Source organism: Neovison vison, chromosome 7 (assembly GCF_020171115.1).
Source record: "Neovison vison isolate M4711 chromosome 7, ASM_NN_V1, whole genome shotgun sequence".
Lineage (NCBI taxonomy): Eukaryota > Metazoa > Chordata > Mammalia > Carnivora > Mustelidae > Neogale > Neogale vison.
The window spans coordinates 34,328,909-34,353,321 of record NC_058097.1 but is presented as its reverse complement, the minus strand read 5'-3'; the positions used below and the strand labels follow the sequence as shown (position 1 = coordinate 34,353,321).

Sequence of the window (24,413 nt, the reverse complement as noted above, 5' to 3'; positions counted from 1 at the left end):
GGAGAAGCAGGCTCCCTGCTGAGCAGAAAGCCCGATGTGGGGCTCGATCTCAGGACCCTGAAATCACAACCTGAGCCGAAGGCAGAGGCTTAACCCACTGAGCCACCCAGGTGCCCCTAAACTGTTTTTATGTTTGAAATGTATTGTCCCCCCCAACACAAATAGGCCAGAATGAAAAGAGAGGGATAAATAATAATAATGTCTTGAGGCCAAAACCAAGCATGGAAATACCTAGGATAAAGGTATTATGAGAGGCAGCCCTGCCCACATACATCACTGTACTTCATCAAAGAACATGAGACTTCAGGAACTCTTCTCTGAAAGATTTTTTTTTTTCTTTTATCATAACTTTAAAAGCAGGAGCCAACCCACAAAATCTTGAAGGAGACCTTCAAATCTGGTTTCAATTTTTACCAGCTACAGAAATCTCCACGTGGAAAGGAGAAGAGATCCAGGTTTTTTACAACATTCCTCAAATGCTGAGGTCTAGCCTGAGATGAAGGGGCAGCCACTGGGAGGTTGTTAAGGAATCAACGGCAGAAACATGAGGATCTACATTAGCCATTGGTCGTGGCCAGAGCCCTGGAAGGGTGGTCACCTGCAGCTGGTGGGTCACCAGAATGACTGTCTTCCCCCTGAGCGTCTTCTTAATGCACTCCTGAAAGATGTGCTTTCCCACATGGGTATCCACAGCGGACAGGGGGTCGTCCAGCAGATAGACCTCGCGGTTAGAGTAGACGGCACGGGCCAGGCTGATCCTCTGCTTCTGTCCCCCAGACAGGTTGAGGCCCCGCTCCCCAATCTGCAAACAAATAGCGAAAGTCACTGTGTCAAGAAGATGAGCCCAGTGAGATGTGCTCAAACCAGCCAGGTCCAGATGCGACAGACTGAAACCCCTCAGTGCACACTCCTGGACACCTCGTGATTGGGCACCCCTGGTATTTGAAAAAAATCTTTTCCCAAGTTTGCTTAGTAGGGAATGAAAACACTGATTTTCAGTTAATTACAATTTTTTATAACTCATAATTAGATGCAATATTCCTAAACCCTTCAACATCTCAGGTCACATTTTAAATCTTTAGCAATTTAGATAACAAAACAAATCATTCCTAAGAAAGAGCATCTCCTTATATCTTTCTTGGGTTTTAAATCTCTGTTGACAGCAACTGTCGACTTGTGATACCATCATTCCTCGTCGTCTAAGACTGTTTGCTCTGCGCATAGCCCACTCCACAGGACAGGGCTGCAACGGCCAGAAGGGGCTCTACTGTTGCTGTCATGGGAAGGGCCACCTTACACAGCACCTTATGTCAGGAGATACTAGGAGCCATTAACAGGCAAACAGAATTATTGCGCAGCAGTGCGGACTCTCATGCCAGGCATCTGCTGCCTGGCCCATCCCTCGGTCAGACCTGAGGACAAGAGCACCAGGGACTAAGTCCCATTCCCGCTCTACCATGAACTCTTGCAGTCTCTGTAGAAAAGAAGCAGAGTCTAAAGAGAAGCAGGGTGACCTCTTGTCACTGCTCTGCCTCTGGTCCACCACCATGTGCCCTTAGGCCGGTTGGCCCAGGGGAAGGCTTAGTTTTGCATTCAGTCCTCACTCAGCCGATGCTTACTAAGCACCTACTGTGCTCTCATGATAAGCTAATACCCACTCTGGCTGGGCATGTTCACAGTATTCTATATGTATCAACTCATCTAAACCTCAAGTGTGATGAGGTCCATACTCGTGGATGCCATTCTATAGACCAGACCTTCTTTCTGCTAAACCCTGACCAAGACAACTGAGCACTCTTACCTCAAAGATTTACAGACCCACCTTAGAAGGATAATAAAAGCACTGAACTCCTAGAATTACCTGAGGCTCACCTACGCAGTGCATTCAAGTTGCTACGATAGTCTTTTGCACCTGGTTAAATGCTCAGCAGACAGAGATAATAGTTAATAGGTAAGACCAACACTATTGCTTTTATCTTACAAAGGTCTTATGTAGATTAAAGGTGTCTACAAATGTGAAAGATGGTGAATTACCATGAAAACATAAATCATATTGCCATTGGAAAGCCATGGCTCCTGTTCCCACTGGCAAAAGTTAAGCTGGCCAGAGGGGGCAGGGCGGGACTTGGGAGAGGGGGGACATGGGGATAGATAGGAGGTTTCTCATCTTCACAGGTTCTCCACTGCTTTTGCTCCAAAAGGAGGAGTTTGAGGTCAGCCCCCCATCCTTGTGGGGTAAGGTAGGTTCTTTGCCAGCTTTCACTGTAAGATGAGCCCGTTTCCTTCCTGGGTGGGGAAGGTTTTGAGGCAGCCATGGGCTGCTTTGGGGAAACAGCCAGAGTCTGCCCTCCACCCACCTCGGGAAGCAGCCTGAGGACCCCAGTAAACCATTACAAGGCACCATCACAATGGAGACAAGGGATCCTCGCCTCGCACTCACCTCTGTCATGTCTCCAAAGGGCAGAATTTCTAGGTCACGATTCAAGGAACAGCAATGGAGTACCTGGTGGTACCTGCAAAGGACAGAGAGATAAAGGGACAAGTGGCCCCACCACAGACCTTCCAGCCTTCCCAAGTTGGGAAGAGAGAGTTCTTGCATGCCATGCTCAGAAATTTGGACTTGATCCCGCATTTAATGGTAAAGCATGGGAGGCTTTTTGTATTTCTTTCTTCCCCTTATTTCTTTCGATCTAATATGTGCACTTAGTAAATATTTGAACAGAACAACAACAACAAAAAAGATACAGGGAAAAGCAAGTCTCTCTTATCTTTGACTCTCAGTTGCTTTCACTGAAGCAGCCACTATTACAGTTTCTTATGTATTCATTCAGAAATAATGTGCTCGTGTATGTCTGCCTGCAGCAAATATAGGTTTGTATTGTTTTAATGACACCATAGTATTTTGTTATATGGCTGCACCATAAATTACTTAACCAGTGTCCCTGTGATGGACATTGGGGTTTTTTCTAGTCGTCTGCTACTGTGAAAACTATGTAGTGTGAACACTCTTACACATGGGCATTTGTGTTCATGGGTGACAGTCTCTACACATTAAATACCTAGCAATGTTGAGTCTAGCAATTGGTGCATTTTTATCTTTGACCAAATACTTCAAAACTGCTCAATGGGTTGTATCCTTCTGAAAGTAGAGCAATGACAAGGTGAGAGCTATGTTTTGGGATGACTACCCTGGAGGTGGGACCCAAGATGGAACAGAGAAAGAGAAGTCAGAGACAGGGAGCCAAGGGCAGGGGCAGTGGGAACAGTCCAAGCAAAGAGATCACGGGCAAGAACTGGCAGTGGAGATGAAGAAGAAGAGAAAAAGACAAGACCTATTTAGGAGACAGAGCTGTCCAAGGTGGGTGACCGATCTGATGTGAAGTATCAGAGGACAAGGCATTGGGCTCACTGCAATACACAGTTCAGTGATGCCATTAAACCAAGTTGGACAACATGGGAAGAGAAGCAGGCAGGATGGGGGAGCTCATGAGCTGGTGTTGGACCCAACGCTGCGCAGCCCTCAGGACAGCCAGCTGGAGACGTCATACACCCACATGCCCCCCCGAGTTGCTACTGGGGGCAGATTGCACCATCAAGCAAACAGTCAAAGGAGGCCAGGGTCCACCAGAGTTGGAAGCACAATGGTAAGCATCCGGGGCAGCTTTTGTACATCCTCCGCTGAACAGACTTGGCTCGTGACATTCAAGGGCGTGTCTCTAGCAGGTTAACCCCAGACTCTGGGTGGGAGAGGCCATGAAGGGCAAGGTGGGTGGCCCACCAGACCGTGAATCCAAACTGCTTTCTTCTACATCACATGACCTCATCACCCCATTTGTTTTACCTTTTGACTTGGAGGTGGAGAATGAACGAATACAAATGAAGTTTAAATGTTTTTTAAAGGGGAGAGTTATTTTGACTCATATAACAGCTAAGCACGCTGTTCCTGATAATGACTGGGTTCAGATTGTGTTTCAGGAATATCCTCCAAGCTTTGTGACTTGAGGCAAGTTATTTAACCTCTTGAGGCCTCAGCTGACTCATCTAGAAAACGGATATGGTAATAATCTTTCTTTCACAGTGAGGATAAAATGTATTAATGCATATAAGTGAGCTCACAGCAAGTATCAGCAGCTGTCAAATTACTATTAGCAGCGGGGGGGATCCCTCCCCCAACCAGCCCCATGCACCTGTGTCCTTCTTGGACCCTCCCAGAAACTTACCAGGCCTTGTCATACTGGCCTCCCATGAGGATGTTCTCCCTGACGCTACCTCCGATGATCCAGGCCTGCTGGGGGACATAAGCCAGGCTTCCGTGCATCCCCACCGAGCCCTCCAGCAAGTACATCTGCAGCAGAGTGAGTCTAGCCTTAGGAACAGGCAGAGGAATAGGGGTAGACCCTGCTTGGCTCAGCAGCTGCAGGGCCTAGGGTGCCACTCCTGCCAGGATCCTGGGGATCTCCTATGTAAATGAGACTTTTCATATGGTTCTCCCAGACCCACCAGTGAGTCTGAGGGAAAGTCCAGGGAACATAGGGAATTCAGCTAGAGCTAAGCCTGGCCAGGTCCTGCTGTGACTTGAATCCAAGGTCTGCACTGAGGACACCTCATACTTTTTTTTTTCCCCCTCTTATTTCCCCAGTCCCAGTCTCTAGCAAGTGGTGCCTCCATGCTTTTCACAGTGAGACAGAAAGTTCCGGGTCATCTCTGACCTTCTGTGAATATCAACAGAATTATTGCCAATGTCAATGTGCACAGATGGGGAAATGTTCTTATTTGGGGTGCACCATGATGAGGAAATAAGTGGGAAACTCTCATAATTTCTGTAATTTAAAATAGTTCTACAAGGGCACGGGTGGCTCCGTTGGTTAAATGTCTGCCTTCTGGTCAGGTCATGATCTCAGGGTCCTGGGATTGAGCCCCACATGAGGCTCCCTGCTCAGCAGGGAGTCTGCTTCTCCCTCTCTCTGTGTGTTCTCTCTCTCTCTCTCTCTTTCAAGTAAATAAATTAAAAATCTTTTAAAAAAATAGTTCTACAAAATGTGTTTCTACGTAGATGTGGCAAAAATGCCAATGCTATTGAATCTGGAGATGGGTATATGGGTCTTTTATGTCTTCCTGCCTTTCTGTTTGATAAATTTAAAAACACAATTTAAAAAAAAAAAAAGGCCATAAGCCCCATCCCTACCACCCCAGCATCAGATATCACCATACCGTGCCCCTTCCTCTTTATGATTCTATGCTTCTTACTTCTGATTTGGAGCCAGGCTTTAATTAATAAGAAAAAAACTTAAAATGACATCTTTTTGTTTTTCCTTTATTGGATGGATAGCTACTGGTTTATTTCAAGAAGAAACTTAGGAACCACTAGCTGCATGGAAAGGTGGACTTGGAGGGAGGCTACCCAGGGAGTGTTGCTGTGGGGAAAAACGAACCTCGGACACCATGTGGATCCAGGTTTCAACCCTGGTTCCCACCTCACCTGCTATGTGACCTCAGGCAAGTCACTTCTCGGAACCTCATCTGCTCACCCATAAACTAGCCATAATGGCTGTGCTTTCCTCATGTGGTTGTTTTCAGGTTGAAGGGGAAAATGGGATGCTCTTAGCACAGGGCTAAGCACAGGGCTCTTAGCACAGGGCTATGTTTACTGTTTCTTAAAAGTAGAACCTTGTCTTCCCCATTGCCAAGAAATTGTGCACAGCCACCACATGCAGAGCATGAAGAATTGAGCTGTCTGGAAAAAGTTCTATGGACAATATGACCACATTCTAAGGAGATGATGAGTTTGGCTATACTATTTGGGAGAAAGAGCTGAGGAAGGAGCTGGGTAATGGAAAAAACTTCTTGTTCTCTGAACAGCATAGGCAGAGGAACGATGGACAAAGAAAGGAGGGGGAAGAGAGAGCAGTCCAGGACTGGGGAAGCCTGGGGCTAAGGGGGTAAGTGCTGGTGAGAACCCCCTTGGGGAGGTGGCCATAAATTCAACCCAGGTGTTGCAGCTGTTTTAAGGTATGGTTCAGTAAGAGTTGTGCAATATGACCTCAATTGTTTAGGGGAAACAGGTTGAGTTTCCTAGAAACTGGAGAGAGTAGGCTGAGCCACATGTCTGCTTAGGTGCAGACTAAGCAGATCTCAAGAACATCCACTGACGGTGGAATTGGACAGTTCAGATCTCATGGGCAGGGGCACCCAGCAGACATGTAAATTCTACTGTTGGAGCGTAAGACTGTCCCATCCCACATGGGAGGGTCTCCTCTCCCCCATCCTTCCTTCTTCCTCCTCCTTTCTCCCTCCACATTGCACTCTTGATGCTGTCTCACAAGGGACACATGTCCCATTCTGAGATGGGCTTCATGAGATGACTTTTATCATCATATTAAACATTGAAACATGCTGTATCATCACCCTGTTAGCTGGTTGATTACAAAGAGGGTGGGGAGAGCACAGAAAACAGGTGAGGGCAGACCTCCAGCGGATCTCGGAGGTAGCCTTCCTGGCTGGAGGGTGAGAAGCAGGTGTATTTATAGCATACCTCCCCGTCAGTGCATGCCTAACTGCTCTCAATTTATAAAAGGCGTATTGGCTCAGACCCCACTGAGGAAGAAAGCAATGGTGTGACTGACTGGAGGAGCTCAAGCTTGGGAATCCTTGGACCGCCCATGAGTGCATATACATGTGGTCATAAGTCACTTACCTCCCCCAGGATGGCGGACAGCAGGCTGCTCTTGCCGCTCCCAGTATTGCCACAGACCCCCAAGGTGGTCCCCTACAAAGCCAAGGAGGACAGAGTGCCATTGGAACAGCACAAACCCTCCCACTCACACAGGGAGGGTCTGTGGTTGAACACCCCACCCCAAAGCCCCTCAGACGAGCAAAAGCTCAACGCCCCAACCTCCAAGGAAGGAAGTTGCATGGAGATCATAGAGAGGAATTCATGGATAGGAGATCCTTTCAGGCAAGAAACCCAAATTTCAGATCTGCACCCATTCTACTCTATGATCCTAGGCACGTCACTTAGCCTCTCTGTGCCTCAGTTTCTTCATGTGTAAAATGGGGACCGTGAAGTCAGCCTCACAGAATTCATGCATACTTTCCCTTATTTATTCATTCACCGCTCCCTCAAAGACTGTCTGAGTTTCTCCCACGTACCAAGTAGTGAAGAAAAGAACTCTCATGCTACATTCTAGTGTGGAGCCATGAACCATGAAATAAACCACGAAATATATAAACAATATCAGATGATGATAAATGATTTGAGTAAAACAAATTGGCTGTCATGAACCAGAGCAAGTATAGATGGGTTGGCCAGCAAGGTCTCCTTAAAGCAGTTGTCACTGCAACTGAGATCCGAGTGACAGGAAGGAGACAGACCGAGGAAGATCTGGTCGTTCCAGGCTGTGGGAGCAGCAGGGACAAAGGTCACGAGACAGGCACCAGGTTGACTGCCAAAGTGCTATGGGAAAGCTAGCGTAGCTGGTGTGGGGGGAATAAGGGGGAGAAGAGGTGAGAGCTATGGGCAGGATGATCAAGGGATACCTGAGCTATATCTTAAGTGCAGCAGGAGGTCACTGAAGGGGTTTAAGCAAGAGAGTGACTTGAATTGGTTTATGGTTTAGAAAGAGCCGTCTGTCCACTGCATGGTAAAAATGGTAAGGGGGCAAAAGTGGGATCAGAGGGGCTGATAAGGAGGGTCCTAGAGGAGCTGGAATAGCATGATAGTGGCTGTGGCTTGGGGAGTTGGGGAGGCGTAGATGGTGAAAGGTGGATGGATTCAGGAGAGAGCTGATGGGTGTCACCAACGGACTGCGTTGATGGGAGGGAGGGAATGCAACCAAATTTGACTTGAAAGTGCGGAGGTGAAATTTAAACAAGAAGGGAAGCTTGCCCTTGCAAATGTTAGTCAGAGAAGAAGTCAGATGAGGTGAGTTCACAGAACAACCAAATTGGCATATACTAACACCTTAGTCAATGTTAGTCTCCTTCCCCTTCTCTCCCAGTATATAGCTTTCTATTCTGGGTCTTGTTATTACAAAAAAAAAAAAAAAAAAATTCTGGATATCAGTTAATTCCCACTAAAGAATGAAAGATTTCCTGTGCTTGCCCTCTGTGAACAATTTGTATTTAAAAGAGGTATTTAGAGATGCAGTTTTTAGCCAAGGAAACAGTAGAGTGCCAGGAAGCTCAAGCCTTGGGCCCCGAAAGTCTGGCAGCCAGCCTTCCTGTGTGGCCTAGATAAGGCTACCTTTGACACCACTAGGTTTAATTTGTGCAACTTTGGGGCTAGGCTGTCCTTTGTGTCCTCTGGCCCGAGGGCTCCTGGAGCTGCCTGAGCGCTGGTCATCCCCTCGGGAGTGTGCCCGTTCTTCTCCATCTCCATAGCTCCATTTACAATCCCGGGGCAGGTCTGTCGCCATGACAAGGTGGCGTCCTCCAAAACCACTGCTTTGCTGGGATCTTTCAATGCCTGGACGTACAAAACAGGTCTCTCCTGTAGGAAAAATTTCTGTACGGACAAAAAGAAAGGAGGAATTCAGTTCTGCAGTCTAATAAGAATGTCTGCCCGTTTCACTGGCCTACCTATAGGTCTGGTTTATAAACTCCTAATAAACAGTAGAAGTCTGAAGAATCACCACTAGTTCAGAGGGAGCCAGGTTCTGCTGGTGGGAATTCTGAATCAGGGTTTTCCAAGTTTTGGACCACGGGGCTGCTCTTTGATATCTGCCTACTGCCTGCTCTGTTTGGTTTTACATGGGTGACAACACTGAGGACCCCTCAGACAGATGTGTCACTTTTCTTTTTTTTTTTTTTAAAGATTTTATTTATTTTATTTGACAGAGAGAGAGAGAGAGATCACAAGTAGGCAGAGAGGCAGGGAGAGAGAGAGGGGGAAGCAGGCTCCCTGCTGAGCAGAGAGCCCGATGTGGGGCTCGATCCCAGGACACTGAGATCATGACCTGAGCCGAAGGCAGTGGCTTAATCCACTGAGCCACCCAGGCGCCCCAGATGTGTCACTTTTCTAATTAAATTTCCTTCTCAACTATTCAAGTAAAAAGGTCTGCCCTTTCGGCGGGAAATTGTTTGGGGCCATACATTTCGAAGTGTGACCAGGAGCTGGTCACTCCTCTCTGTGTCTCCATCTTCCTGACTGGGAAACATACATGAGGGCAAGCATTAAAAGAGGCAGCTGGGAAGTATGATCTCACGGCACTTAAATTATAGGCCCACGTCTCTCCCTGGAGATCTGCTAAGAAAGAGATGTAGAAAGATACATCTTGACTTTTCGGACAATGGCTTTATCTCTAGATAGTGGATGTTGAGCGATTTTTATTGTCTGTAACTTTTGGCACAATCTGAACCTTCTACAATGAGCGCACAGGATTTTGCAAAGATAAAAAGCTATTTTCAAAATTTAAAAAGTGGTCTCTTTTTTAAAATTGAGCGTCAGGTATGTTTAATTAGGTTAATTGTAACTTTTGAGTCAAGGCATAGAGTCATCATTGGGAATTGCATGAGTCCCTTTATTTTGTTTAGTTAGTTGGGCACTTACTTGTTTAGTTATTTTTAATAACATAACCACTGGGAAACCACTGATGGCTCTCATTCCTTTGCTTAAATTGTTACCACATATATCTTAATTTTATTAGATAAATTTTGAGTGATACACTGGCTTAATGAGTCAGTATGACAAGCACACATCTGAATATTAACAAATGCTGATAAATGGGCTTATAAGGAAGAAAAACAGGAGGTCCTTTTACCCCCAAACCCTCAAATGTATTCTCAAACTCTAAATTTGTTTACACCATTCAGTGCTTTTCACTTGTTTTTAGCAAACAGCACAAAAGAAAAATGGTCTGGGGGCATCTAGGCAGCGGTTGTTTAAGCATCTGCCTTTGGCTTAGATCATGATCTGGGGTCCTGGGATTGAGCCCCACATCGGGCTCCCTGCTCTCTGGGGGGCCTGCTTCTCCCTCTCCCTCTGCCTCCTGCTCTCCCTTCTTGCGCTCTGTCTCTGTGTCTGATAAATAAAATCTTAAAGAAAAGAAAAGGAAAGAAAAATGGCCTGGAGACCCCTGCTGAGAGTGCCCACCTGGGTGCCTTCTCTAGAACCCCAGTGAGTAGGTCCACAGCTCCAGCAGCCAGCTCACCTCCTACCTGTGGCTGCCTACAACGAGGGGTCCTCCCTCAGGGCTCAGGGCTCTCCTTTCTGTGCCCTTGGAAACTGGTAGGCCAGAAAGGCATTTGGGAGCTGGGTTATAGCACCAAGGGGCACAAAGGAGGAAGAGGGGATCATTCCTCCCCCTTCTAGCCTACGGGTCTCAAGGTCAAGTGTCTATAGGACCAGATAGAAAACTTCAGTGGCTGAAACACAAGGATTTGAAGATACCCTGAAGAGACAGCTAGTGTCCATCCAAGGGGCCACCCTATACTGCACCAGCCCCTGGAGACAACCCCAGGTTCAAGTCCTTTGCTCTCACCATTACCATTCCTGCTCCCTTCTCCACCACCATAATGACACCATCCCTAGCCAAAAGCTCTCTGACCTCTGAGCTATCTCCAGGCATTTCTTCAGCGAACATCCCTACCCACCCTTCGGAGTTCAAACTGTAGCTTCCTCAACTCTGCCCACACTGCAAATGAAAACAGGCACAGAGGGGAGGATGGGAGAGCCTAGTATACCAGCGGACAGAGAGAAGGCAGCAGGGAGCCCTGATCAGCCCTGCTCAGCAGCAGAGAAGAAGTCTGGGGAACTAGTGGGGCTCTTCATAAGTAATGGACTGTCTTATCCTTCCTCAAACAAGCCAAGTTCATTCCAGCCTCAGGGCTTTTGCACTTCCTAGTTATCATCACTCAGATCAAAAATCACCTTAGCAGAGGGGCCTTCCGGGTCCAGCACACCCAGATTTGTCCCAGACCATCCCCACATACTCTCTAGAAAATTACACTGTTTTACTGACGTCATAGTTCTCCATGTGATCTGACGTTATCTTCTTTGACCATTAGATCACTTGCTAGTTGCCTGTTTCTTATACCAGGTTGTAAGTTCCTGAGAGCAGGGATCCCATTGGTCAGGCTCACAGTAGTATGTTCTGTCTCAGTACTTGGCAGGCGGTGGGTATCCAATAAATAATTTTTTTAAAGGATTTTATTTATTTATTAGAGAGAGGGCAAGAGGGAGAATGAGCAGGAGTGGGGCGAGGAGCAGAGGAAGGAGAAGGAGGCTCCAAACCAAGCAGGAAGACCAAGGTGGGCTTGATCCCAGGACTCGGAGGTCATGACCCAAGCCAAAGGCAGACACTCAACTGATTGAGTCACCCAGGTGCCCCTCAACAAATATTTTTTGAATAAATGAATAAATGAGAGAGTGAATAAGTTGGGAACTACATGCATTAAGTGAGATGACTTTGTAAATTGGTTTAGATAAGAGTTTTTAGAGATTTTATTTATTTATTTGACAGACAGAGAGTAGGCAGAGAGGCAGGCAGGGGGAGGGTGGGGAAGCAGGCTCCCTGCTGAGCAGAGAGCCGCACATGGGGCTCGATCCCAGGACTCTGGGATCATGACCTGAGCCGAAGGCAGAGGCTTTAACCCACTGAGCCACCCAGGCACCCCTAGATAAGGGTTTTTAAACTCAAGTGCTGTAGGAACAAGACCAGCTATGGAAAAAAGTGAAGTAGACCATTACTAAGAGGATAAATGGTAGGTGAAACAACCCCAGTGTCAAGTAGGGCACAGTGGGGACTGTAGGGTGTACAGTAGGGCACAATGGGGGCTGTAGGGTATACAGTAGGGCATAGGGGAGGCAGCAGGAAACTTTATCCCACTGCCTCATCTAAGTAGGACAACTATCACCTCAAATCCAGCTGTTTGTGGCCATGGGGAAATGTGGGTCTGATGTTCCCAGATCTTTTGATTATTCAGAAAAAATCCAGAAATCTGATTTTTATATAGAATTTCCAGGTTTTTAAATGCAAGCAACAAATACGATTTTTTTTAAAAAGCAAAACCATCAGGGTAACCCTGCAGACCTCCTGTCTGAGACCTGGTTTGTATGGACTGTCCTAAGACCTCCCCAGGGCCCGATTCCTCTGTGTTCCCAGCCCCCAATCACAGCCTGGGTGCAGGAGGTCCCTGAGCTGGCCGACCCCTCTCCGTGGAGGCTGGCGTCTGGCTTAGCCTGGGGTCACATTCAGGAGGAACATTACGATGACTGCAGGCAAACGAACACCCAGAGAGCCACGCAAACAGTCCTCCAACCACTTACCTTAAATCTCTCTGCCGCGGACTTGGAATTCGTGAGGCCTTTTACTGCAAAGGGCACGAAGAACACGGATAGCCGCATGGGAATCAAGGTGGCCACCGTAGTGAAAGCCTGGGCAAGGAGGGGAGGAGGTGGTGAGGGGCGCATCTCTGTTCTCTCTCCACCCTCTGAGGCTCCCCTCCTGGAGCCAGAAGCCACAGAGCCAGACCACACACCCCCCCAGCTTTTGATAGGCCGGTCCCTGCCATGGGAGGGACAGAGCCAGTATTTTGAGGAGACTGGAAAGAGCAGGGAAGGAGCACTCCTCTTAAGGTCTCTGTGTCTCTAGGCCTGGCTCCCCATGGAGCTTGGCGACCCGGTGACTCTGCGACTTTGGCCAGGTCCCCTCTCCCAACGAGCTGCGCTTTCCCGTTGGAATAGGGTCAAAATCATCCGTGGGTACAGGAATAAAGTGTAAGAGCGCTTGTCTACTTCAGCAGAGCTTGATACTGTTACTGCCATTACGATCGTACTCAGCCTTCCTTGCCTTAGATACTCGTTTCTAGTATTCCAAATGTCCCTGCACTTCAAGGCTAATCCATGCCTCACTCTTCTCCTGGAGACTTGCCCTGACAAAGCAGACAACTTCTCTCAGGATCTCAGAATGTGACCTGAAGTACCTCGGGGACTTTCCAATCCATGCCCTACCTCCACTCCCTTCTTCATCCTTCACTGTGTGAGTGCAGGGTGACCCTAAACTCCTGCTGAGACTTTATCCTATGCCCACCCTCAAGCCTTCAGGGGGCCTCTCTGGTGCATGCCTGGGCCAAGTCAAGGTGTTTGCTGTCTGGAACACAAACAAACCTTTGGGGGCGGATTCTCAAATGCTTCCCCCTCTTGCTTTGGGGCCTCTTGCTTTGGGGCCCCAAGCCCCACCTGGATTCCAAGCTCTCCCAAAGCAACCCCCTGATTTTTCTCCTCAGAGAACTGGGATTCTACCCCTAAAAGGCAGCTGCTGCTTTTCTGAGCCAGAGTCAGACCACAGAGAGAAGGCAGAAGAAGTTCTAGATTTTTATTTAAGGTGTATTTTCGGAGCCCTATTTTGGGTTCAAAGAAATTCCTTAATTTAGGATTCTCAATCCCCAGGCATGTGTCAGAATCATCAGGGTTTTAACTACTCATTTCAACTCCTCTGGGGTGACTTTGTCATCCCTCCCTCCCATAGTTGCTATGCAAGGGATATCAGTTTTTCAGACAGTTTAAGACGGAAGAAAGATCGAGCATCCTAAAAGTCTGGAAAATCAAAATCAGCATCTGTTGTTCACATGCAAAACCTTCAGATCTTTGAAGGAACATGGTCTAGGGAAAGATATGAAAGAAAAACTCCTTATCAATATGGGGGGAAACAAAGCACCCCAAGCACTTACCACTGAGATTGTGAGTTTCCGTTGTAAACATGTGTGGATAAGGAACGTCAATGTTGTGGCCACTGTAGGGGCTATAAACAAGCAGGCAGTGGTCAGGCTCTGGATGATCCCAGACTTCTCCAGTAGTTTCTTTTCCTGCCTTCTGAGGGCTGAAAGATGAAAAGCAAAGGTTAAAAAAAAAAAAAAAAGACAAAGGCACTGAAATTAACCCTAAGACCATCCTCCAAAGAGCACCAAACTTCCAGAGCATGAAAGAACTCCCCAAAAAGGGAGAGGCTTGACCCACCATGGCATCCCAAGGCTCTGAGCAAGAAAATGAGATTTTCTGTACCTTTAATTATTTTTTCAAATGGTTTCTCCCATGCATACATTTTAATCAGCTTAATGCAGGTGAGAACTTCACTGGTCACACGGATGCGCTGGTCGCTGATCTCAGAGGTGTGATTGTGTATCTTAATAATCTTTTGAATCAGGAACACCTGTGGTCAGGATGCAGCAAGTGTTTCTTTTGACAAGGGCAGGAGGGTTCACCCAGGCGTAACTATGACAACTGGGAGTATGTCCAAAGGTAAAACGCAGATATGGGTTGACCACCTGGATTTAATCCTGCCAGTTGGAAGCCACTGTGACTCTAAATTCTAGGGTCCTGCTGAAGGCTTTCCAACGGAAACCACTCCATCGTGCCTTAAAGCACCTGTCTCTATCCTGGGGGTGTTTTTCTCCTGTGTCCCAAGCCAGGTTGTGGCTAACTAAACAGAAATATGACTCCTCTGCCCTTGGGAACCCTAACCCGCCAATAGTTATGATCACCTGATCAGAATACCTGTGTGGAGGGAGAAAAACACTTGATTTCAATAATTCAGAGCACACATAGCCCACGAGTCACTTCCTGTTTTGCCCAGGTTTATTTCACCTGAATCTTTGTCAGCAAATTTGCTGGCCTTCTCCCTTTTTACTGTGCTCAGCCGAACGTTAAATGCTATCTGGGCTATTACGTCACCACATTCTGGGTAGAAAAGAAGGAATAAAAACCATACATAGAGGACATCTAGTGTGTGAGGCAGGTAATCTCTCACAGAAATCTATGAGATGGACTTTCGCATATCATAATCACCTCTTATTTCTTTGGGCAATACTGCGGCCAGAGAACATTTAGGCAGAAATGGAAACCGAAACTTAACCACAATGGCATGAACAGTCAACAGGGATCAATACTTCCATTCAGAAGTACCCCAGATTCCAGAGCCCAGGGAGTTCTGAGGAACATCCAACATCACATGGAAGACGAAAAAAAAAAAAAGAATTACCTCCACTGGTAAAATCAGGAGATAGAACAGAGTGGCGGAGAGCACAGTGGGTCCAAGAGTAAGGTAGGAGGTGGCAGTGCAGGCGATCAGCAATGAAGAGATGAGCCAGATCAGGGGGCCATAGTACACCCCTTCGAACAGGCAGTTTACGTCGCTGGCAAAGAAGCTGATGGCCTGTAAGAGAGCAAAGCCTGTGGGCACAGGTTTCACCTCTTTGGGTACCTAGAAGGGCCTACATGGGCAGGGGACAGGAAAGCCTGGGAGGCACAGTGAGGGAGACAAAAACACTGAGTTCACAGCTCTCCTCTACTCTCTGTGTGACCCATTCCTAGGCCACTCTGAGCCTCAGCTTCTTCGCTGGAATAATTATACCCACTTTCTATGGTTGCTGTGAGGATGTCAATAAGGTATCTGCACATAGACTGTGCTCAGTAAAAGTTGTATTTTACTATATTATTGCTACTTCTTCTCATATCCAGATTCCCCAGAGAGTTACTTCTAGTCTTCTTTCTTATTCTATTCTATTCATTCTATTTCTACTAATAATAATGGCTGAATTTATTTAGGCAGGAACTAAGTCTTTTTATCCTTCCTTTTCTATTTTGCTATGGACTCTTCAGTTCACTTTCCTGCTCCCTAACTGCCCGGTTCCATGTTACATAAAAGCTGATGTTGCAAATCAAAAAATATTTAAGGACCCAGATCATGAATGTCTTTTAGAATGACCAATCTGAATGCCTTTAGAAGTGGTTTTCCTTTTCACTTTAAACCAATCTCCTTCCAATTCCCAGGTTCAGCCCCAAGCTGAACCTTCACAAAAATTTGAAGTGTATAAGGGAGCTAGCTTGGTACAGCCACTTTGGAATGGAACTGGACAGTATCTTTAAAAGTTAACAATTGCACAAACCCAAGACTTGGCTATTTCGTTTCTCTGTTGAGAAACATCCACACATGCAAGAGGAAGACAAAGACATTTACTACAGCTGTGCTTATTAGCAGCAAAATCCTGGAAACATTCTGAGTGTCCACTGGTGGGGAAAGGTTAAAGCACCCACTCCAAGAGTATTAGGTAATATTGAATCCTAAAACAACCTGTCAGAGATCATGTCCCAGACCTGTCATGTAGTAGCTATAGGACCAAAGACACATACTCAGTCTCGCTGTGCCTCAGTTGCCTTATCAGTAAAATGGGAATAATAATAATACCACCTACTCCATACCACTGATGTGACAACTGATGAGATAATGCATATAAAACACTCAATTTAGCCATGAAAATGCTCTAAGGTGGATGGGGGAAAATGGATAAAGGTGGTCAAAAGGTAAAAACATTTGTAAGATAAATAATTATGGTGACCATAGCTACTATTGTATGGTGTTTAAGTTGCTAAGACAGCAGATCTTAAAAGTTCTCATTGCAGTCAAAAAATTATAACTATGTAAGGTGATGAATGGTAACTAAATTTATGGTAGTGATTGTTTTGCAACCCATTAAATCATTACCTTGTATAAAACCCTGGACTAATACATTATACATCAATTATATCTCAATAAAAATGGGGAGGAAGGAAATGCTACAATTATAAGTAAGCATCCTTGAAAAGGAATAAGAAAGATCTGCATGTGTTAAGATGGAAGGCTAAGACATAATGAGGAGGAAAGAAAATCTTCAAAAGAGCCCAAACAATGTAGCATCCTTGATGTAAAAACTCACCCCTAAAATTGTATCATACATTTTCTATTAGTAAAACAAAGTGGCAGAACACTGTAAAATGTAGTATCATTTATGTAAAAACACAGGCACAAGATACAATGCATTTTCCATGGGTAACTTGCATGTGTACCCAAACACACTTTAAAAAGCATAGAAGGACACAAGCCGTATTGATAATGGTGGTCACCTCCAGGCATTAGGGAAGTGATGGGGTCTAGGGAGTCATCTAGTCCACTTTATTTTGTTTGCAAGGAGAACATATGAAGGTGTTTTAGAAATTAATTTTAAAATAAAATTTATGGAAGCAGTCCCCTAGGACTCCTCATGTGACCAACTCCTTCCATCCCCACTTCCAGGTGGGCCATCTTGTCTTACGTTCATGAGCATATTTGGGGGAAATCGACCTTGCACATAGCAGGTGCTCAGGACAGAGGCACAGAGAAAAGGAACCAGGACAGACCTCAGTGTGGAAAGTCTCCTTGGCAAGGCAGGTAAGTGCAGCCAGGCTCTGCTGCTTACCAATCACATGACCTTGTTTATACAGTTCCTACTCCTTCCTTCCTCAGTTTCTACGTCTGTGACCATGGGAACAATAATAGAGACCACCGCATAAAAGGGTTGTCAGGGGACTGAATGAGCTAACAAGGTAAAACCTTGGGGATGATGTTTGGCTTCATGGAAGTTAATAATTGCTATGATGATTCTCCTAAGATAAACAGGGGGAATGGCTGCCACAGATCTCAACATCTGTCAAATGCAGGAGGACAGGGAGCCCCCATGCTCAAGGCCTGAGAGAAGTCAGCAATGCAATTTAACACTTCTGAACCTCTGTCCCCTTTCTATGTGCATTATATGTACTAACTCATTAATAACAATCCTTTAAAGCTGATATTATTCTGCAGCTTCAGAGAGACTGAACAAGTTACCTTAGGTTACAAGACTAATAAAATTACGAAGATTAATGGTAACCATGATAACAAATACCTTATGTTGGCTACCAATCGAGTTCAGAGAAAGCATCCACTCAATGGCAGTGGGTAATCTGGCAGACATTTTTTGGACATCTGCCCCGTGTAATTCAAATGTTGGCATTTTGAGGGATACAGTGGTGAATCTGATAGGGTTTGTGTCTTTGAAGGGGGCTCATCTTAGTGGGGCAGCCGGATTTGTGCTTGATGGGGACTGGGAGTGGATGGTGGGGTTTCGCAATATTGTCATGAAGGAGAGGTCATCCATGAAGGATGAATGGTATTATAAAAGGACAGCGGTTGGGGATGATATGAGCAACATCGCCAGGAGGCGGTATGCCTGGTGTGTTTGAGGACTGAAGGTTAGCCTAGCTTGGTTGAAAGGAAGAAGCCAACCTAGTGTGGGAAGAGGGGAGATGGGAAGAGGGGAGTTGGACAGTTGCTGATGACAGACCACAAAGGGTCTGGCTTGAGGATATGGAATCAAAGCAGTGCTGCATTTTCCAAAAACTCAAATGCCTGTTTTAATAGTAAAGTAATCTATGCTCCTCAAGGCAACTGGTAAGCAAGAGAAAAATAGGGAATATGAAATTAAATATATAAAATTCTAATACTCGCATGCCCATGTGTCATAAGTTGGAGCATCTTTTTCCAATCTCTGTCAACATTAGTACGTTTGTGTTACATCATAGGAGGGGCAAGAGAAGGGAACTGATATACCAATAACAATTAACCAGGCAGCTCTAAGTACTCCTCCTTTGCAGATAAGAATTAACACTCAGAGAGGTGATTTACAATTGCTATTCCCTTGGTTTCCCTGAGCTATCCTGTTTGCTCATCCATCCATACCCTCCTCCCCAGGCTGGCTGAGGGGATGCACTTTCTGAGGCACTTCTACTGAGGGTTTGTGTCTTTCTGTTCACTGCTATATCCCCAGGGCCCAGCACAGGATCTGGTCCAAGGTAGTCCTCAGTAACTATGTGGTGAATGAATGAATGAATCTTGTCCAAAGCCTCTGAATGCAAGTTGCATCTCCCTTGGTTACTGCTGACCTGTTATTATGTCCTCAGAGGCAACCGTTGATGATTATCCACACTCATCGTAGGAATTATTTCTAACTCCCCTACTCCCTTTCCTCCCTCCCTCAGCCCCCAGGGCACGGATGTCTGGAGAAAAGCTAGGCAAGTATGGCCTCCAATATAGTCCCAGGCACTTACCTCTCCAGTGGTGATGTGTGTTAGAGACTTAAATTGCATTAGCTTCTCAAAAGCCAAGGAGGAAACAGCAGAGCGAAACCTGATGCCTGTGCGCTGGTTTAAGACCCAGCATGAGCACAGACTCAGAGACTTCAGACATTCCGTGAAAAAGAGGGCAAGGCAGAGTCCCACTCCATAGGCAATATTTCCTGATGGCGCTTCAGAATATTCCAGGATCTTTGGTATAATCAGCATCTAGAAGGGAGCAAGAGTTTGGATTACTCAGTCAGTACTCCAGTTTTCTTCTGGAGAGACTTGCACCTGTCCCACTGCATGCAGTCTAGGTTGCATGGTCAAAGTGCCCTACCCTCTGCAGGCCAACTGTTGAGCATGTGACCCCAGCTGGGACACTGAGACTTATTCTCTGCAATCAGAAACTTGGGCTGAAGACCTGGAGGACAGGAGATCAAGTTGATTCATCTCAACCATAGTATATGGAAGAGACCACTATTCCCTGCCACCTGCATTCCCAGAGCTGCTCAGTCACTTCTCAAAACAGCTAGCTTGTACCTAGTCAGGATATGTTCTAGGTGTTTTATATATTCATCTCATTTAAATTCATGCTGAGAGGCAGGTAATGTCATGCTCTTCATTTTATACATGAATGTTTCCATGAGGTCTACCACTAGGTGTGTCATGGGGTTCCTTAAAGAAGCTAAGGCAAACACATTGCCCAAAGTCATTCAGCAATTCAGTGGCCAAGGTCTGAACCCAAGCAATTGCTGTAAAACTCATACTCCTAACGGCTGCTAGCTTTCCTACCTCCAAAATGTCTTCATTTTCCAAGTGGCAGCTTAGAGAAAAACAAGTCCCAACTCCACGCATGGACTTGAACGTGCCAGTCTCTAAAGCTTGGAGCCCCACAAACCTTACAAAGCCAGCCACTTACTGGCCCTACCACACCCGAGACGGAGAAGAGGCAGCCCAGAAATACACTGAAAAGAGCCCTTGTTCTTTGAAATTTCATCATCACTCGAAGCACTGAAGCTTTCTCAATCCCATGTCTCGAGACTTCTTCTTCCCAAAGGAGGCAAAGCCTTCAAAAAAGGAGAATTCAACCAGTGAAATCTCTTTGCACAAGAGTATCTCAAGTAAATCCCAGACATATTTCATCTACAAATGCTTCAGTATGTATCTCTTCCAGATAAGGCCTTTTAAAAAAACTACAGTGACATATAATAGTTATTCACTAATAACTACTGATTATTAATAACAACTGACATATATTAACATAATGTATTAATTGCATATTTAATAAAAATTCCATGATGACATTTAATACCCAGTCTCTGTTTGAATTTCTCTAATATGTCAAAAACATGTTTTTATAGTTAGTTCACCCAAATCAAGATCCAAATGAGGTCTACACATTGCATTTAAACGACAAATCTAATAGACTTCTTGTACGCCATTTTAACCTGTAACAGCTTCCCCTTCTCTGCATTTTATGCCATTTGTTTGTTGAAGAAACTGGGTCACTTATTCTAAGAATTTCTCACATTCTGGATTTGACTGATTGCATCTCTATCCTGTTGTCTAACACAGCCATATCCTTCTGTACCCTGTATTTTCTATTAAACTTCTAGCTAGATCTAGGGGTGTAGTGAAATTCAGAATTCAGGTCAGCTGACAAAAATACACAATAGGTGATGTAGTGTACTTCTTTTGCATAATAGCAGAAGACACAGTGTCTGGTGTCCTATTATTAGCAATGTTCAGGGTGTCAGTGGGTTAAGGAGTATCAGCCTGACTCATTCACTGCCATTCATTTCCCATCATTGATGACCATTGCCACTTCTATTAGGGCTGGCAAAATGGGATTTCTAATTCCAACATTCCTTCTGTATTTAATAATTTGAATTTTTCTATTAAAAAAAAAAACCTTCGGGGGCACCTCGGTGGCTCAATCAATTAAGCATCCAACTTTTAACCTCAACTCAGGTCTTGACCCCAGGGCCATGAGTTCAAGCCCTGTACTGGGGCTATTTTTTAAAAAACTACTTTAAAAAAATTAAAAAGATAACTTTCCCTCATCAACTATTTTGTTACTCTGAAATACAGTTAATTGAGGAAATGACCTAGGACTTTAAATAGTGTCTTTCTTTTTATACAAACTAAAATTCATAAAACCCAAAACTCTGACCTCCAAAAAGTGCCTCCATTTATTTCAAAGGATGCCCCAATGTTGGATCACCTAATTAAAAGTGTGCCCTTATTTTGGCAATCTGAGTTAATGATGCCTAGGCTGTTGATGTTATTATCAGTGAAATGGGAACACCAAAAACATTTTTTTTGAGGAAAAAGATTGAAAAACAATATTTCAAAAAAAAGCATCCAAGAAGTTACCTTAACAGAAATTAAGACTCTCGTTGACTCGCTTATCCTTCTTTTTTTATTTTATATTGTGTTTGATGCCAGAGCAGGTAGCTGGAAAATAATCATTGTAGTGCTTCTGGCTTCCAGAGTCTTCATCTGGCTCTGGATGCTTCCCTCCCCCATCCAGTCTGTCAGCTGCAGTCACTATACTGGCCTCCGCCCTTTCACTTCCTGCCTCCTGCTCCACCCTGTTTGGTCCTACTCTCTGAAAAGCGATTACCACTGCCCTTGATGGGAACATCAAGGACTATGCCAAGGGACTCCAGGTCTCCCTAAAGCTTCTACTCCTCACAGAGGAGGAGCATGGTGGGCCAACCTTTGCTTTCAGGGCTTGAGGGCAGCCCTGCTTATGCACGTTCTCAAGCGGCTCTATCAGCTTCCGGTTCTTCTGCCACCAAGTCTCTCAAGGCAGGCAGTTCTAGCCCTTTCTACTCCTCAGCCCTGCAGCCATGGACACTCAAACCCAGCCTAAAGGCAGAAAGGAACACCATGAGAATGTTCCTGTCATACATTCCCTCACCTGCCGTCAGACCCCTCAGGCTGCTTCTTCCTTCCTGAGTTCTAAAACAACGGTTCCATCCCATGCCCGTTAGCATGGGCCAGATAACTTGCGGGGAAAAGGGTGTTTGGGCCCTAGATCAATAAAGCAAAAATATCCCCATGTCACCCATATGTGTTAGAGGACTTTATTGCTTGTGGACAATTTTACTCAGGCCAATCTGTGGGGCCACCCCTCCTTGTTCCAGCCCTACCTCCATACATAACCCAATCCACAGACACAGAAAGCACTAGAGTAAAAAAGTCTTGACTCAACAAATTAAAGGAAAGTAAAACAAACTAAAAGAGCTTTGACTAAACAAATCCAAGTGTGCCGCAGCCTGCCCTCAGCTTTCCTAACAACTGTATCCATTGCTGGCCATGATTCCCAGATTCAGAACCTCACCTCCTCCCTTCATTAGCTATGTGACTCTAAGAACATCATTTTACTTCTCTTCGTCCTCAGATCATTCATGTATAAAGTGGGGAAAGTAACATCTGCCCTGTTTACTTGTGGCCGTCAAAGGAGGTGCTGCTCTGTCACTACAGAACGATGAAAACTATGGAGAATTATGAAAGTGATACTGAAGATGATGGCGGGGATAATGGTGATTCCGCCACTGGGCTGACCACCATGGTGGTGATGGTGACGGCTGGCAGCTTGTCAGCAAATGCTCAAGGCAGTTAAAACAGTTCTTCAGAAGGGCTAGGCAAGCCGCACCCCAGACCTCTGCTTGTTCAGTGAGGAACGCAGACAAAGAAGCCTCTCTAAAGGTGTGAATGCATGGGTCATTGGTTTTTCAGACAAACACCCCAAAGTGACATGATGATAAAGTATTGGTAGACAGACATGGTGAGTTACAGAATAAAAACAGCAGAATCAGGGCACTAGAAGTGAACGGACACAAGGTGAGAAACCTTGTGTTCATAATGGTTAAAGAGCAACCAAACATCTAATCGGTTGCCTAAGATGCACTGGGTTTGTTTCCAGGTGGTTTAAACTGAATTCCTCATCTCTTCTGACTCTTCCAACAATCCTATGAAAGACCAAGAGGTCAATTTTATGCTCCCTTATTTTATGCACAAGGACGAAAGGTCTCTGTTAGGGTAAGTGACTTCCCCGACATCAGAGCTGGTAAGCAGCGAGATTCTGACCAGTATCTGGCACGACGTAAGAGACAGGTGTTCCCTGAAAACTAATTTTTCTCTTTTACTGAACAATTCTGAGAAGCAACAGGTCAAAGTTGAACCAGCTTTGTTTTCTAAGTACCCTCAGTACACTAACTTACTTGGTAAACTAATCTCTGAGATCTGGCAATAGTGTGCCACGTTTCATAAACTCCCTTGACCAAGGAACGCGCTTTTTAGGGAAGTTCTTAGGGGACGACCATTTTCTGGAACTCTTTGGAAAATGCCGTTCTCTACCTGGGGCATCTCTCATGAAGTAGCTAGAGGTGGGAACATGAATACAAAACATTTAAAAATCACTTATTCATTCCCCTCCCCCCCCACTTAATCCTCATATTACCTTGTGAGGTACATGGTACAGAAAACTCAATCACACAACCAGTTAGTGATGACTTAGGGATTAGGAGACTAGTCCCTTACCCCCAAATTTAATGATGAGTCACACAGGTAACTGCCTGATCCAGAAGAAAAAGCAAAAGGAACAAGAAGGGGTTATTTCTAACTTTCTTGGGGGTCCGGGGCCTTTAGGCAAATCTGATAAAAGATACGAATCCTTGCTCCAGAAAAAAGTCTCTAGTTCATATGTATAAAATACGTATACCATTTCAGGGGGTCCAAGAACTACAGTGAGGCCTCTTGTACCAAGGAAGCATGCATATTCTTTGGTTATCTAAAGATGGGCCCTACCTGCTACTCTTCAGCATCTCTGGTCACCAACCCCATAAGACATGGTCTTTAACCAATCCAGTGGCTTGCCCAATATAATTTTACCTTTTAGCATTTTTGTCTGAGGCATCATTAACCGACAGCTGGGGTATGGTGTTCTCATCCAAGCTTTTCTGTAAACCTAGGATCATGAGTGGGGTCAGCCATGACACCGTAAGGTAGGAGAACAGGCCAGCATCATCCAGGGGTTGTGGGGCAGGAAACCTAGCAGAGAAGTCATAGGTCATGTAGTTGCTTTTATTTATTTTTTAAGATTTTATTTATTTATTTGAAAGAGAAAGAGAGGAGCACATGAGAGAGAGAGAAGGAGCATGAGCAGGGGGATGGGCAAAGGAAGAGGTAGAAGCAGACTCCCTACTGAGTGTGGAGCCTGACTTAAGGCTCAGGGCTTGCGATTTAATCTCAAGACCTTGGGATCATGACCTGAGCAGAAGGCAGACACTTAACCCACCGAATCACCCAGGCACCCCTGTAGTTGTCCGTATGATATAGGCTCTAAAGATAGAAAATTAAGGCAAGAGCAAGATTTGGAGGGATCAATTATATACTATGTAAAAACCACAGCGTGGTCATCTGGATATACAAAACAGTATTTTTTTTTCATTACTCTGTTATGCATGATAATTAAAAAACAGAAACAACAAAAACAGCCATCAATACAGGAATGACTTAA

General features: G+C 45.3%; 1 protein-coding gene across 2 annotated transcripts in view; it reads right to left on the bottom strand.

Annotated features, from left to right (window-relative positions):
* The window catches only part of ABCC11 (ATP binding cassette subfamily C member 11), a 68,038-nt gene that overhangs the window by 29,509 nt on the left and 14,116 nt on the right, over positions 1-24,413 (bottom strand). Inside the window, exons 4-15 of one of the 2 annotated variants that reach the window (XM_044256201.1) lie at positions 23,786-23,944; positions 19,803-19,950; positions 18,875-19,108; positions 14,976-15,149; positions 14,000-14,147; positions 13,669-13,817; positions 12,266-12,373; positions 8,243-8,503; positions 6,695-6,766; positions 4,221-4,345; positions 2,441-2,513; positions 599-802 (exon numbers count right to left, since the gene is read on the bottom strand). In XM_044256201.1, the coding sequence (XP_044112136.1) occupies positions 599-802; positions 2,441-2,513; positions 4,221-4,345; positions 6,695-6,766; positions 8,243-8,503; positions 12,266-12,373; positions 13,669-13,817; positions 14,000-14,147; positions 14,976-15,149; positions 18,875-19,108; positions 19,803-19,950; positions 23,786-23,944 (1,855 nt within the window). Of the gene's footprint in view, positions 1-598; positions 803-2,440; positions 2,514-4,220; positions 4,346-6,694; positions 6,767-8,242; positions 8,504-12,265; positions 12,374-13,668; positions 13,818-13,999; positions 14,148-14,975; positions 15,150-18,874; positions 19,109-19,220; positions 19,253-19,802; positions 19,951-23,785; positions 23,945-24,413 lie in introns of those variants that run through there. The other variant, XM_044256202.1, reaches the window with a different exon arrangement.